General features: G+C 39.4%; 1 protein-coding gene across 1 annotated transcript in view; it reads left to right on the top strand.

The window, feature by feature from the left end:
- Nucleotides 1-17,416, top strand: part of col4a5 (collagen, type IV, alpha 5 (Alport syndrome)) — a 456,319-nt gene that overhangs the window by 89,441 nt on the left and 349,462 nt on the right. The window contains exons 6-8 of the mRNA XM_028815432.2: nucleotides 9,358-9,420; nucleotides 9,499-9,552; nucleotides 13,939-13,965. Coding sequence (XP_028671265.2) covers nucleotides 9,358-9,420; nucleotides 9,499-9,552; nucleotides 13,939-13,965 — 144 coding nt within the window. The remainder of the gene's footprint in view (nucleotides 1-9,357; nucleotides 9,421-9,498; nucleotides 9,553-13,938; nucleotides 13,966-17,416) is intronic.

Raw genomic sequence — 17,416 nt, 5'->3', positions numbered from 1 at the left:
GGCGAAACAGGATGGGTGTGATGTTCTCACTTTTGCTAGTTTGTGTAAGAGCTCTTACAGTTGAGTTTTGAATTAACTGGAGATGTGATATAAAATTTGAAGGGGCACCTGCCAGTAGGGAGTTACAATAATTGATGTGGGATGTCATAAAAGCATGTTTCTTAGCATTAGAAAAGGAGAGGAAAGAGCAAACACGGGATATATTATAGAGGTGGAAGTAACAAAGTGGTTTATGTGGATGGAGTAAGAAAGTGTGAAATATAAAATGACACCAGTTTTCCTTGCATTAGAAGAAGGTCTAACGAGATCACCATCAAGAGTGACTGAAAAGGAGCTCATTTTCTTAAGTTGTGCTTTAGTCCTCATTTGCAAGAGTTCAGTTTTGTTGCAATTTAATGCTCCATTCAGGTTATAATTTCACTGAGGCAAGTTGTGAAAGCTCTGATGAAACAGAAGTGGCTGGGTGGTTTAAAACTGGCTGGCACAAATCCAGTGTCAAGGGATGTATTTATTATTGTTGTAACAGCTGGGATTATGGCATGAAGGCAGGATTTAAGAAGTGTGGTGGGGATAGGGTCCAGTACACAGATCGTTGGCCTCATCTTAGAAAGCAGGTCATTTACAAATGTACTGTAGATGTCAGTGGTAAAGATTTAGTAAAGGAGCTGGACAGAGTGGGAAGACAAAGAAATATATAAATGAATGATGGATTTATGTTAGTTTAATTATTTAAATCAAAGCAGAGTTGTGTTGCAGTGCAGCAGTCTACAGTATTAGCCAGCAGAAGCATTGTGAAGAAGTTGTCTGTTGTTACGGTTCTTCCTTTGTCCAGTCTGATAGCGGTCACTGGACATTGTGACTTTGATTGCCAGTAAAACAAATAGTTCTGAGCAGGCATCAACCACAGCACCAGCTGTGGTCATCGCTGCTCCTGTGAAAAGAATGGAGATAAACACCATCAACTCAGAGAAGGATAGGCAAGTCCATTGTACCATGTGAACGTTACTGAGAGAATAAAACTGAATAATAAAAAAAAGCGTTAACTTTTACAAGTATCCAAAATTTACACCGGGTGTTACAGACTCAAATCAAATGTATGTTTTTATTATATTATAGTAATAACAATAGCAGCTCACTACTCAAGACACGGAGCACCCAGACCTGAACCAGCAACCTTTTGGTTATAAGGCAGCAGTTCTTACCTCTGCACCATTCAAGAATACATGTTATTTTTCTGTTGACTGATATTTGAGCTTGGGTTTATAACTCATTTACATCAACATGTAAATTGAATGATTTTTTTTTTTACTTTGGTTATATTCTTGAATAAAAGCGCACATGTTTATTTGATATTTGGATTAAAGTCTTAACAAAATATACACTTCACTCCATTATTAGTATAACATGGAAAACGTTTCTGCTTTGGTTATGTGTTCAGCATTTCTTGCCTCTCATTTCCTTTCATCCTACACTTACCCAGATCATTGTAGACATGGAATACACATGAAATGCATGTGTTCCAAATAACTATATACTGTATTATTTACCCTATACAACTCCAGGCACCTCACACCACATTAAAGTGACTTGAGCAGGGAGAACTTTTTGCCCGAGTTCAGATCCATTGGGGGTGGGTTTTGGGGGTTTTGGGGGGTAGGGGATGGGCTAGCAGGCTTTTTGCTGCTTGTGCTGATCGACACATTTGGAAAACAAAAGATGCTCATGGAGAGGTGCGACAGAATTTAGGGTGGCCCACGATTGTATGTTTTTTCATAGGCTTCAGGGATTCTAGTATTAATTTTATTATGGAAAAAGTGGATGAATTTTTCACAGGCTTCAGTAGAGGATGTAATTGGACTAGATGCATTTTGAAGTAGTTTATTAACCAGAGAAAAAAAACCCTAGGGTTATTATGGCCACTTCGTATTATTCTACCATAATGTGTGTTCTTGGCTGCAGTTAGTTAATCCTTGTAAGCCCTTTGATGGTCAGAGAAAGCCTGGATATGCACAGTGAGGCCAGTCTTAAGTGACATTCTGTCAAGACATTGGCTAGCTGCTTTCATATACCATGGAGCTGAACACTTAAATGAAACTTCCTTATGTTATAACAGAGTTGCTTTATCTAGTGCTAGTGCTGAATGAAGGGCTGAGTTATAGTAGTCAACACAACAATGTAGTGTTGATGGAACAGGGGAGACAGATAAAGATCAGAAAAGGATTCAGCAAGGATAGAGGAACAGATATTTTTAAGGTTTCTGAAAGTGCAGATCAGGTCCAATATATGACCATCAGAGTGGGTAGGAAAATTAACACGTTGCACAAAGTCAAAACAGTCCAGTAAGGACAGGAATTCATTCTTGTAGGAGTGTCAATATGGTTGTTGAAATTGCCAAGAAGGATGACTGTCTGGGAGAGGGAACTGAACTGGATTCAAAGATCAGTCAGGTCAGATAAAAAAGATTCATGGTATTTTATGGGATGATAGACAACATTAAGTGTGGCAGGGCCAGATTTTGTTTTAAGTTTAAGAGCCTGTGACGGTGCAGGTTGCCTTACGCTACTCGTTCTCTCAGGGAGCCTCTTGAACCCAATACCGTTTATAGTCATGACCAAGATGACCTTGGCAGATGAGGACAAACACACACAAAGCAAGGGGATGGTGAAAAAGTGCTCTACTGCTTTTATTAAAAATAATTAAAAAACCAAACAGTGTTCAAAAGTACAGTGCTTCCAAATGTGAATAAATAAATAATCCAATAAAAGAGTTGAGATCCAAGAGATATTAAGCAAGATTTAAAAACGAGAATAAAAACTATCACAGTCGTCGGATCAATATTGCTTTTACTCCTGGACCAGCACCATTCCCTGCTAGTCTCCCCAGCTCACCCATTGCTTACTCAGCTGGTGGAGACTTCATCAGCCATGGTACTCTACAACCCGCCCCCCATCTTGACTGCCTTGAGAGGCGTCAGCCAGACCACTCAGGGTCGGTTGTCCTCTCGTCTTCTTTCTCACTCACTCCAGCGTACCTTGGATCCCTGGAGAGGACTCACCTTGATCGCGTTCACTCCTCTGAACAGTCAGTGGGGACGATCCGTCCCTAGAGCCCCGATCCTTTGCTCCATCGCAGGACCATGACTGTGCTGCCTTTCCTCCTATTGGCCGGCTGGCTGGTTCACTCTCTCCACCCCAATGTTGCTTTCTTGGCTCGGTTTGCGTTCTCTTTTTTCTTTCCCCTTGGTTTTTTCCTCTTCCCTCCTTCTCATGCCTGCTTGTTGTTACAGGCCTTCATTTTTTTTTTTTTTGGTTTGTAGTATGTTTATGTATGCGTGTCATACAGCAAAAGTTTTTACCAAAACAAATTCCTAGTGCACATTAATGTACCTGACCAATAAAGTGAATTTTGATTCTGATTCTGATGCTTTACACCACTCCAGCTGACTCTTGGCATTTGGCATAGTCTTACACTTGTATGTGGCAGCTCGGTTATGAAAGCCATTTTCATGAAGCTCCCGAAATGTAGTTTTTATGTTGATGTTGATTCCAGAAGCCATTTGAAACTGTGTTATTAGTGATGCCTCAGAGAATAGGCAGTGTTTATGCTATAAGTGCTTTGACACTTGGTGGCCCCACTCTGTGAGTTCACATGGTCGATCACTTTGTGACTGAGCTGTTTTTGATCCTGGGCACTTTCACTTCACAATAATAGCACTTACAGATGACTAGGGCAGGTCTCACAGAACAAAAATATCACATGCTGACCTTTGTGAAAGGAAGCATACTATGACAGTGCTATGTTTAAAGTCACAAAGGTCTGCATTACAACCTACTCAATGGGGAATGCATGGCTGTGTGCTTCATTGTATGCACCTGTTAACAATGAGTGTGGCTAAAACACCTGAACTCAATCATTTTTTATTTTTGGCCATATAGTGTAGCCTAGCAGCCAGGCTTATAAGAGGCTGACTATGTACACTACAAGTCATTCTATATTATCATTACATAGGCAAGTCCTTTTTAAATGACACTGATGTGTATATCCTATTGTGTTGTGCCAGGGCAAACTTCTCAGCAGTAGTAAGGCTCAGAGTTGGGGCATCTCATAAGTGGCAGAAACTGCCACTTTGTTCAGTTGCTAAAAGCACAATATACATTTGCATTTAAATATGTATATTCTATAAATTCTGAAGTATTACAAAATGAAAATTTAAAATGCAGATTTTCATTTGCTGTCAAGTATGCCTTACATCACCAATGTTGCTATTGAATACAAAATCATTTTTAACTGTCATTAAAACCTTCCTCTTGTGTTAGGTTCTGCACCGACCCGTTTTAAATTTTAAATGCATACAAGAATCACATAAATTTGTTTATTGCATCAAGGCTTTTTGACTTTGTCAGGAACCTCTAGTTCAACAAAATAAAGCAAAAAAAAAATATTTTTACTAAATTATAAAATGCTCTGGTTGAAATTATGACCTTTGTATTGTTAGGGTCGGTTTCGACCCAGTTATGATAATACGATGATAAAGCAATAATTAGAGCCAAAACTGAAATCCTAAGTGCAATGTCAGCTGACACACTGACAACCAGCTCCTCTCCTAATCATGTGAGCTTTCTCATTTTGCATGGCTTTCCAGTATACCTGCACAAAAACAAAACAAACAAAGACGGGCATGTCCAGACCTGTGAAGTGAATTCACTCATTTGAGTGGCCATTTGACTTGCAGAGTGCACATTTACAATTTGCAGCATGCAAAAATGAGAAGAAGATTTACAGTGAGCCAAGTTCTGGATCATATTTTTGGTGAAAATGAAGGAGAGGACACAGAGCAGCATAGCGATTCAGATGAGCAGGTTTCTGAGGAGGAAGACAATGTGGAGTATCATCCAGAAGACACAGACACATCTGATGAGTCGGATGAGGAGGTCACTGGTGCTGAAGCTGCTCCTGCTGAAAGATTCAAGTCCAGAAATGGTAAGATCTTTTGGAGCTCAGTACCTCATGATGTACATGGCAGGGCAGCTGCTGCAAATGTCATCAAAATGACTCCTGGAATCACAAGGTTTGCTCTGACCAGAGTCAGTGACATCAAAACATGTTTTGAGCTATTTATGCCATTGTCACTAAAAAGAATCATCATTACTATGACGAACCTTGAAGGAAAAAAAGTCCATGGCGACATGTGGAAAGACATTGATGAGGAATACCTGGATGCTTTCATTGGTGTTCTTCTTCTTGCTGGAGTGTACAGATCCTGCAATGATGCCACTGATAGTCTATGGGACGCATCAACAGGCAGAAATATTTTCCGGGCAACAATGTCACTTCAGACATTTCAAATGATATCAAGAGTCCTCAGATTTGACAACAAAGAGACCAGAGTGAGATCTGACAAGCTTGGTCCCATCAGGGATGTCTGGGAGAGATGGGTGCAGCTCCTTCCGCTGATGTTCAACCCAGGGCCAGAGGTGACAGTGGATGAATGTCTTGTCCCTTTTCGAGGAAAATGCCCCTTCCGGCAATACATACCCAGTAAGCCAGGGAAATACAGCATAAAAATCTGGGCAGCCTGTGGCGCAAGAATCAGCTATGCCTGGAATCTACAGATTTACACAGGCAAAGCTGCGAGTGGCATCCCTGAGAAAAACCAAGGAAAACTTGTGGTCCTCGATATGACCACTGGACTGCAGGGTCACAATATCACTTGTGACAATTTTTTTACCAGCTATGACCTCGGACAAGAACTTCTCAAGAGGAAACTTACCATGGTGGGAACAGTGAAGAAAAATAAACCTGAGTTGCCTGCTGAAATCTTGCAGGTGAAGGGCAGGGCTCCACTTTCCTCAAAGTTTGCTTTTACAGACACCACCACTGTTGTCTCATATTGTCCAAAAAGAAACCGGAATGTGATATTCATGTCTACTCTTCACAAAGACGCAGCTGTATCATCAGGAAGTGACAAAAAGCCGACAATTATCCACGACTATAACAAAAACAAAGGAGGAGTGGACAACCTGGACAAGCTGACAGCCACATACACATGCCAGCGAATGACCAGAAGATGGCCAATGGTTGTGTTTTACAACATCCTTGATGTGTCTGCATATAATGCATTTGTGTTGTGGAGCCACATCCACCAAGGGTGGAACTCAACCAAAAAAAACAAGCGGAGACTGTTTCTTGAGGAGTTGGGAAATTCCCTTGTCAAGCCACACATTAGGCGAAGGGAACGGGTGCCCCGAGACCCAGACGCTGCAGCCTTTGTCAGACAGCTGCAGAGCTCACCCAGCACTCCATCCTCACCATCAGCAACACAGAGAGAATCTGCATCAGCATCCTCCTCAGCCAGCCCTACCTCAACACCAACCGAAACAGCCCCAACCCCAGTCAGGCCGCCTGATTCGAAAAGAAAGAGGTGTCAGGTCTGCCCAAGCAGTAAGGACAGAAAGACAAATGTATTGTGTTTCAACTGCAAGAAATATTTCTGCAAAGAACACTCAAAAAGTGTCACTTTTTGCCACACATGCCTCTAAACACACACATACACAAGCATGTTCTTGTACACAGAGGTTTTTACTCAGATTTAGCTTTGTATTAGTTTTGGAACTTGTAATTGATTTCTATTTGTTTGATTTTCTTGATTGGTTTTTGTTTATTTGACCATGCAAATATATATTTTGTGTCATGACCTGTTCTGCTTTTCATTTTTTTCAGTTTATATTAAAGATCTATTGCTGAAAAAAATATTTTTTTGCCTTTTCTTGATGTAAATATCTATGGGTCGAAATTGACCCGTAACACTATAGATGTCATTTTAGTTATTAATATTAAAATGAAAAAATAAATAAAACAAATTTATTTAAGAGATGTGTTCTATACCCCTCAGTATTAGTCAGGTAACACAAGAACCTTTTATTTATTAATATGATTCTCTTGAGGTTCATTTTATCATTTGTTTAAATTGAAATCAAGGGGTATACTGACAAAAAAAGGCCCAGAGGCCCACACCAAAAGTATTAAAACCAACATTTTCATGGATAAGGAAGCCTAACAAGGTAACCAAGAGATGAGAAACAAATTGGATGATAGCTTATTGTTTTTAGTTTATTTTATAGCTGATTTAATACATGGGTCAAAACTGACCCGTTAACATAAGAGATGATAACAGAAAGCTAACACAAGAGGAAGGTTAAGTTTACAATTAGACTGAGCCATTTAAAATAATTTTTTAAATTGGAATAATGCTAATGACATTTAATTAGGTGTTGCACAGATTCAGAACCATGATGTACGAAGGTGTTTAATCAGTCTGCTATGAACTGCCACACAGCCTTTGTTGCTTTCTTAATTGTGAACACATTTCCTTTTGGTGTTGGTACAGATATGTGCAGTTTGTACAACCCAACTGTTGTTCATAATTATCGTGAGTTTGTGCATAATTGTGGAATCCCTAAACCTGTCTGTAGACAATCATCAGACTAGGGAAATTAAAGCAAAATGTACTGAGATAACTCTCAATTTCAGAAGTGTGCTTCATCAACTACATCTCAGTTCTATAAGTGCTCCTAGTCTGTTGCAGTTGCTGGCTTCTCCCAACAAGCTTCTTGCTTGATTTGATTTAGAGTGCAAGATGTGTTTTGAAAGTGACAAACTATTGATATCAAAACTCAGCAGCCTGGGTGAAAACCCATAGGCACAGATCAACAACCTTGCCCCTTGAAATCATACAATCTCATTTTCAGTCACTTTTGATTGTGATCCAGTATGTTTCCCCAAAGAAAAGACCACATGGCAGGAACAGACAAAATGCATTTAAGACTATGGTTCATGCTGTTGTTTTAAATCCCCAAAGACCAATATGTACATCCTTTGTGTGCTTGTATTTGTTTGTTAATGATTACTCTTGCTTTCCTCCTGCATCCTGAAGACATGCACATTAAGTTAATTGATTAATCCGAGCTTGCATTAATATTGTTGGCTTAAGAAGCATTCTGCTGTCTAGTTCTCACCTTCCACCCATTGTTCTCATGACATAGATAAATGGGCTATAAAAATGAATGAATAATTAGTGTTAAAATTTCATATAATTTTTTATGGGCGGCACGGTGGCGCAGTGGGTAGCGCTGCTGCCTCGCAGTTGGGAGACCTGGGGACCTGGGTTCGCTTCCCGGGTCCTCCCTGCGTGGAGTTTGCATGTTCTCCCCGTGTCTGCATGGGTTTCCTCCGGGCGCTCCGGTTTCCTCTCACAGTCCAAAGACATGCAGGTTAGGTGGATTGGTGATTCTAAATTGGCCCTAGTGTGTGGATGTGTTTGTGTGTGTCCTGCGGTGGGTTGGCACCCTGCCCAGGATTGGTTCCTGCCCTGTGTTGGCTGGGATTGGCCCCAGCAGACCCCTGTGTTCGGATTCAGCGGGTTGGAAAATGGATGGATAATTTTTTATACTATAATTTAACAAACCAACAGTATTATAATAAAAAACAAATACTGTCAATGCAGTAATAGAGTTTTGGCCTTGCTTATCTGAGGGAAATATTGTTCTATCTACATACATTCCAGAAGAAATAATAGTTGAGAATAGTACTTTGTATGAAAATAAAGCCACATAATGGTCAATATATACAGTAACTCCTGCACATTCCAGTAATTTTAGCCAGGAGTGGATGGTGGTATTAAATTTAAAATCAAACCAGAAGTTTTTGGTTTTGTTTATGTGTTTTGCCTTTAGTTAAACCATTAAATGAGATATGAGAGTGCAAAGGACATTTGTAAAAGTATATTTTTTTGCAGATTACACTATATAAAAATATAAAAATGTATATTTGTAAGGTATACTGCTGGAAATCTATTTCACACATATTTAAAAAACTTCATTAAGAAACATGCATATTTGACAATATATTAAATAGTTTAACATATTTTTCAGTATAAGTACACAAGTACACATAATCCTCCTGACCCAGAAAGTTAAAAAGCAGGTTAAAATTTACACAACTATTTCTCCAATAATATAACTATGAAAAATGTTTTAAGTATCTTGTTGAGTAATCACATGAATATGGCAGATAGTTTTGCTAAACTTATACTGGAAGTAGTTCCATAACTTTTTTGAGCATTATTAATGATTAAATTAGACATACCCTTGAAATGATTGGCTTTCTTGTTACAGAGTATTTCTCACAAACTGTCACATTTTAACACAATGATGTTTTAAAAAACACAAAAACATTTGTTGAACAACTGAAAGGTTTAGAGCATACTTAAGGATGAGTACATTTTAATGTAATCTTAGTTACACGTGGGTGTATTATACAGTAACTATACTATTGCTTTTTTTCTTTTCTTGTGATTAGGGTCTTCCAGGACAGGATGGCCCACCAGGACCAATAGGTATACCAGGATGCAATGGAACTAAAGTATGTACATAAAAGTATTGCAAAGTTGAAATACTTTAAAAGTTTGTGTTTCTTTTAAATTTGATATATTTTTTTTAGGGTGAGAGAGGATTTCCAGGAAAGCCAGGTGCTCCAGGATTGTCAGGTGCTCCAGTAAGTTTAACATATAAGATTTGTTTTTCTACAGCATCTGTTGTTGAAGTCTTTAAAATGGTTTTATTCAAGTTAACATTAACAGGTCAAGTAATTCAAGAGTTTTACATTATAAACACCAAGATGTATACATAGGCAAATAGTATTTTGTTGATGCTGTGACCTGTAGGGGGCGCTCCAACTCTCCAAACCCAACATAAACAGGCTCAGACACCAGCATAAAAGCACTTAAGAGATTTTATTTGTGTGAAAACCTTCCTCTGTAAGGTGTTCCCCACCATACAACCACAAGTACAGGTAATAAATAAGGCAAACAGCAGAGCAACTTTTGGGCTTCTCTCTCTGTCACTGCCACCACCCCTACTCCTCCTGGTAAGCTTTGTTCTCCACCTCCCGACTCCTCCATGTGAAGCAGGCAGCTCCCTTTATCTCCCACCTGGGAGTACTACTGGTGCTCCATAGACATGGTTCAAAAGCACTTCCAGGTGAGACAGAAACCGTATGAAGCTGGGCTCCCCAGTCCCTGCAGCACCTCCTGGCGGCACCCATGGAACCCAACAGGAACTTTTTGCTACTTGTAAAAGTTAACGTTTTTTTTTGTTTGTTTTATTCTCTCAGTCACATTCACGTGATACAATGAACTTCCCTTTCCCCCTCTGAGTTGGCATTTACAGTATGTCCATGCTTTTCACAAGAGCAGTGATGATTACAGTTGGTGCTGTGGTTGATGCCTGGTCAGAACTACTTCTTGTATCGACAATTAAAGATATGATGCCCTCTGACTGTTATCAGATTATCATGCAGCATTTGTGCTTTGACAACAAAGACACCCATGCAAAATGTGTGAAATACGAAAGATTGCATGTGCATGTGCAATGCTATACCTTACGTAGGAAAAGAAACTGTAAATTTTTGCTACTTGTGAAAGATATCGCTAAAGGGTGTCACAATAACGACCATGAGACATTGCGAAGGTTTGAGGCAGCTACCCATTTAATAGTTCCCGGCTGCAAAACTGACTCAAAAGCAGTGACATGTTTATTCAACAGAGTCCACAACAGAACTGACTCTCTTCAGGCAATATGGCGGCTTTAAAGGCCAGCAAAGGAAGTGATGTCATCAGCACCGGAACCAGAAGGGACGTCATTGGCTGCCCCAGAGCCGGGCGGGATTTCCCTAGACTGGTCTGCAAAAGATCGAGAGGGAAAGTTAGTGCACTTCGCCACCCCCCTGGTCTGGCATGGAATTACATGTATTCAAGCCCTTTGGTTGTCTCCAAAACACACGTGCGTGACAAGGGATATAAGCAGACACACAAATACTGGTGGATCATGTCTTCTTGTCACTTTAATTTTTTTATTCAGTTTTATTCTTGAATAAAAGCACACTTGTTTTGTTATACCTTTGCAAAAGTGTTTATTTTATATTCCAGTAACCACCTGAATGACATCAAATCTGTCTCTGCCTCTCACACATGCACACACACAATACATGCATGAAAAGTCATTATTTGAAAATGCTATGTCATTTGGACATGCGTTGTCATTTGAACATGTTTTTTTTTTTAATCTTGCCCTATATCCCTGTTTTGGTGCATAGTACTACAAATGCAGACAGGCTTCTTTTTGGGCTCATACACCGTCAGCATGGTACTGCCAGATCTAAACTCTAATGTGGAGAATTGCTTGCGTACTGAAGTGACTTTAGCTGCAGGTGGAACTTCCCATCCCATTTTATTTATGGTGACAAGCAGTTGTGTTGCAGTGCAGCAGTCTATTAGCCAGCGAAAGCAACGTAAAGAAGTTGTCTGTTGTTACAGTTCTGCCTTTGTCCATCTTTTTCTAAATGAGGTGGTACTTTGTCTCCAAATTTGCCGCAATCCAAAACTTTATGCCAAATTTGTCAGGCTTGGTGGAGATGTATTGCAAGGAAGGACAAAGGACCTTCGTTAGAAGCAATTGCTCATCAACTGTAATATGTTAGACTGGGTTGTAATTCAAAACACAGTTCTCAACAAAACATTGCTAGATGTTTGAGATCACAGCAAACCTGTTGTTGTTCACACATTCTGCATGGGTGTCTTGTTGTCAAAGCACAAATGCCACATGATAGTGTGATAGCGGTCACAGGGCATTGTATCTTTGATTGCCGTTACAACAAATAGTTCTGACCAGGCATCAACCACAGCACCAACTGTGGTTATCGCTGCTCTTTTGAAAAGAAAGTAGATAACCATCATCAACTCAGAGAGGCAAGTTTGTTTTACTACGTGAACATGACCTAGAGAATACAACTGAATAAAAAAAAACACTAACAAGTAACAAAAATTTACACCAGGTGTTACAGACTTAAGTCAAATGTAGCTTTTTTATATAATAGTAAGAATAATAGCAACTCACTACTCAAAACAGTAAACACATGAAGGATCTAGGATCTAACCTGCAACCACTTGATTATGAAACAGCGGTTCTTACCTCTACACCAGCCAAGCGGACATACCAACTTTGTGTTGATTGGTCTTTGGCCTTTGGTTTTTAACACATTGAGCGCAACCTATAAATTGAATAATTTCTTTTTCTTTGTTTATATTCTTGAAGGTGGTTTGTTACACCTTTTGTGAAAGTGTTTATTTGATATTTGGACCTCAGTCTACACACATTATACACTTCACGTTAGTATTTTGTCATTATTGCCATAACATGAGAAAAGTTTGTTTTAGTTATGTGTTCAGCGTTTCTTGCCTCACATTTCCTGACATCCTACATTTACACAGATACGGAACACACATGAGATGTATGATTTTCAAATAATGATATATTATTTGTTTACCCTATACAACTTCAGGCACCTCACACCCAGATAAACACACTTCAGCTCTGAGAATATTGCGACTGACTTCAGCTCTGTCAGGGGGAAGGGATAGCAGGCTGCTTGTGCTGATTGACACATTTGCAAAACAAAAGATGCTGATGGAGAGGTGAATTATGAGGGAATTTAAGGTGGCCTGGCATTATGAATATTTTCGTAGGCTTCAGGGATTCTAGTGTTAAAATAATGCCACAAAATGCATTGATACAAACCTTTGTATCTCTGTTAAGAGATTTATGCTGAAACAGTGAACATGTGATGTGGTACCGACTAGACTTCTCGTAATGTGGGGAAGATACATCTGCTTGTTCTTTGTTTTTCAAAGAAATATCTCTGCCATTAGATCTAGTCCTCTGTAATTTATTTACTATTATTCTTGTGATAATTTGTCCACTGCTAGTCGCATGTACCCCATCACTCCCAAGTGTACGCACATACAGTTAACTATGACAGAAGGCGGCTGATGGAAATGAAAGCACTATGTAATTATTTTAAACAGCTTAATTGAAAAATATGATGCAAAATCAAGCAATGACATAATGTTATGTGACCACCCAAGATGTTAAAAGTTGTTTTGCTCTTAATTAATTTTATTTTTCCATGCAAGATTACAGATTCAGCATTCTGCATTTTAGAGTGATTGTTTCAAAAGTGCTACACTGTTTTATTTTTAATGATTAAAAACATTTGCAGTGAATATTTAACAAAACATGCAGACAGAGATTAGTTTTTTGGTAAAGCAACTGGGTAAGTTTCAAGAAATTCACTTGCATGTTTGGCACTCAAATAGAGCAGCTACAGGAACAGGTAGAAAAAAATACATTTTTAACCTGGTTTGAAAAGTAAGTATAATTTGTAATTTAACATAATTTATTCTTATCTTTTAGATCATTTAAATACAATAAGTTAGATGTTCTTGTTTCTCTGCATAAACTGTTAACCTAAGTAGTCTTTTCATTTAGATATTATTGATAAGACAATGAAACAATATTTGAACATGAGCACTGCTAAAAGCTGTTATCGGCAAGGAGTGAAAATTATTTTCTTTGTCTTGTAAGTTCATTATAGAAGCAGCACTTTAGACAGCTTTTGTCTATGAATTTTGCATTAAAATAGAAAATAAAATAAAATGAAAGAAATATTTTGGATATTGGCCATAGTGAATGCAAATAAAGCAAAAACACATAGATATATCTAACCCTTACATTATCCTCTATATACCTATGTTTGATTAATAATATTTATGATGATTTTAGGAAATAATTACATAAATGTGTAAAAAAATCTGATTATGATTTTTTTGTTGCTTTGTTTATTTAATTATATTGTAAAAGACTCAAATTGATTATCTTGATAATTATTTAGCACATCTCCATATGCATCCTATTCATTTTTGAAAGGGTGTGGTGATATGGCTCAGATGATGGCTTTAAAGATATTTCCATTGATTTTGTGATTATTTTTGCAATACATATTCACAGAGAAATTTACTTTACCTATTTCTTTGTTTTCTTTTAGGGTACTCCTGGTTTACCTGGTATCAAAGTAAGTGTTTAATCTGATTTACTCACAGGTACATATGAATGTTAAATTGTAGACTGGCTATAAATTCATAGCCAGAAATTTTGTCATCAGCATTGCACTGCCTGATCTAAACACTACTGTGGCGAATTGCTCGCGTACTAAAGTGACTACAGCTGCAGCTAGAAGTCCCATTTTACATATGGTGCCAAGCAGAGTTGTGTTGCGGTGCAGCAGCCTATTAGCCAGTGAAAGCTCTGTGAAGAAGCTGTCTTTTGTTACTCACCAACAGTAATATGTTGCCCTGGGTTGTAACTCAAAACACAGTTCTCAACTAAAAGTTTCCAGATGTCCGAAATCGCAGGAAATCTGTCATTTAGTGAGCTGAGCGACTTCCGGCCTGTCGCTCTGACGTCACATGTGATGAAGACCATGGAGCGGCTGCTGTTTCACCACCTAAGGCCACGGGTCCGCCACGCCCTCGACCCTCTGCAGTTCGCATACCAGGAGAAGGTGGGAGCGGAGGATGCCATCATCTACATGCTACACCGATCCCTCTCCCACTTGGACAGAGGCAGTGGTGCTGTAAGAATTATGTTTCTAGACTTCTCTAGCACCTTCAACACCATCCAACCTATGCTCCTTAGGGACAAGCTGACAGAGATGGGAGTACATTCATACCTGGTGGCATGGATCGTGGACTATCTTACAGACAGACCTCAGTATGTGCATCTCGGAAACTGCAGGTCTGACATTGTGGTCAGCAACACAGGAGCGCCGCAGGGGACTATACTTTCTCCGGTCCTGTTCAGCCTATATACATCGGACTTCCAATACAACTCGCAAGTTCGCTGACGACACTGCTATCGTGGGCTGCATCAGGAATGGGCAGGAAGAGGAGTATAGGAACTTAATCAAGGACTTTGTTAAATGGTGCGACTCAAACCACCTACAACTGAACACCAGCAAACCCAAGGAGCTGGTGGTGGATTTTAGGAGGACCAGACCCCTCATGGACTACGTGATCATCAGAGGTGACCGTGTGCAGAGGGTGCAAACCTATAAATACCTTGTAGTGCAGCATGGATGATAAATTGGACTGGACTGCCAATACTGATGCTCTGTGTAAGAAAGGACAGAGCCGACTATACTTCCTTAGAAAGCTGGTGTCCTTCAACATCTGCAATAACATGCTGCAGATGTTCTATCAGACGGTTGTGGCGAGCGCCCACTTCTACGCAGTGGTGTGCTGGGGAAGCAGAATAAAGAAGAGGGATGCCTCATGCCTGGACAAACTGGTGAGGAAGGCAGGCTCTATTGTAGGCACGGAGCTGGACAGTTTGACATCCGTGGCAGAGCAATGGGCACTGAGCAGGCTTCTGTCAATAATGGAGAATCCACTGCATCCACTAAACAGTATCACCTCCAGACAGAGGAGCAGCTTCAGCGACAGACTGCTGTCAATGTCCTGCTCCACTGACAGACTGAGGAGATCGTTCCTCCCCCACACTATGCGACTCTTCAATTCCACCCGGGGTGGTAAATGTTAAAATTATACAAAGTTATTGTCTGTCTGTATACCTGCATTGTTATCACTCTTTAATTTAATATTGTTCTTTATCAGTATGCTGCTGCTGGAGGATGTGAATTTCCCCTTGGGATTAATAAAGTATCTATCTATCTATCTATCTATCTATCTATCTATCTATCTATCTATCTATCTATCTATCTATCTATCTGTCTGTCTGTCTGTCTGTCTGTCTGTCTGTCTGTCTGTCTGTCTGTCTGTCTTATTTTTTCACATGTTCTACACAGGTATCTCTATTATCAAAGCGCAAATGCTGCTTGATAGTCTGATAGCGGTCACTGGGCATCGTAACTTTGATTGCCGGAATAACAAATAGTTCTGAGCAGGCATCAACCACAGCACCAACTGTGGTCAACACTGCTGTTGTGAAAAGAATGGAGATAAACGCCATTAGCTCAGAGAGAGAGAGGCAAGTTCGTTGTACCACATGAACATCACGGACAGAATAAGACTGAATAGTAAAAAAAGAGCTAAGTTTTACAAGTAGCCAAAATTTACACAGGGTGTTACAGACTCAAATCAAGTGTACGATTTTTTATTTAATAGTAAGAATAATAGTAGTTCACTACTCAAAACATGGTGCACCGGTCTCACACTTGCAACCTTTAGGTTATAAGGCAGCAGTTCATACCTCTGCACCATCCAAGAAGACATGTCAACTTTCTGTCGATTGACATTTGACCTTGGCTTTTTAACTCGTTGACAGCAACTTGTAAATTGAATTCTTTTTTTTCTTTGGTTACATTCTTGAATAAAAGTGCACTTGTTTATTTGATATTTGGACTAAAGTCTTCACACATTATACACTTCACATCATTATTACTATAACATGGAAGAAGTTTCTGTTTTCGGTACTGTATATGTTCAGCATTTCTTGCTTCACATTTCCTGTCATCCAACATTTACACGGATAGTTGTAGACACGGAACACACGTGAAATGTATGTATTTCAAATAATGATAAATTCTTTACCCTATACAACTCCAGGCAGCTCACACCCAAATAAACACACTTGAGCTCTGAGAATTTTGTGAATGACTTCAGCTCTGTTGAGGGAAGGAATAGCAGGCAGCTTGTGCTGATTGACACATTTGCAAAACAAAAGACGCTGATGGAGAGGTGCAAGGGAATTTAAGGTTGTCCCAGGATTACGCATTTTTTCATAGGCTTCAGGGATTCTAGTGTTAAAAGAATATAAACAAGAGACAAAAAGCAGAAAAAGAGTTGGGGATCCATCCTGTATAATGTGAATAATTACACAAAACGATTTAAACTCCAGAGTAGTGTCTGGATCGGTGTCCAAATAGGGACAGACAGGGAATGGAACGTGCTTGGGTTTTATAGCTGTGGGAGAGGAAGAGGCGGGTCTGTGAGGGATCAAGCCGGAAGTGAGGTCAGGGAATGTAAGACCTGGTGAAGTTTTAGGTGGGCTTCTGTTCAGGAGATCTGCAGAAGATTAAGAAAAAAGTTTAGTACACTTTGTCAATCCCTGCCCTTGTTTTTTTCCCTTGGTTAAGCCCTTAGCCTGCCTCCCAAGTGCACGTGTGTGACAAGAGCCATTTTCTGTTTCTTTGTCTTTGTTTTACTTCCACAGCTATTCACTTTTGTTTACATTCTCTGAATACATACACTGCATCACAGCTTTGGGTTATGCTTCATCTCTTCTGTCCACTACCAACTGGTATAATAAATTGGTAGACAACTGCAGACTATTGTAACATGAGCTTGTCAATTTGTGTGCTTTTTATGTGAATAAAAAGATGCATCACAAAGTAGTCAGGTTTCGTTATTATTTTTACATTGAACTTCATTTTTAATTTTTATAATTTAAACTTTAACATTTTAAAGTTCAAAATTACTCATTTAGGGGAGCTTGTGTTTAATCTG

Source organism: Erpetoichthys calabaricus, chromosome 12 (assembly GCF_900747795.2).
Source record: "Erpetoichthys calabaricus chromosome 12, fErpCal1.3, whole genome shotgun sequence".
Lineage (NCBI taxonomy): Eukaryota > Metazoa > Chordata > Cladistia > Polypteriformes > Polypteridae > Erpetoichthys > Erpetoichthys calabaricus.
This window is presented reverse-complemented; position numbering and strand designations above follow the sequence as displayed.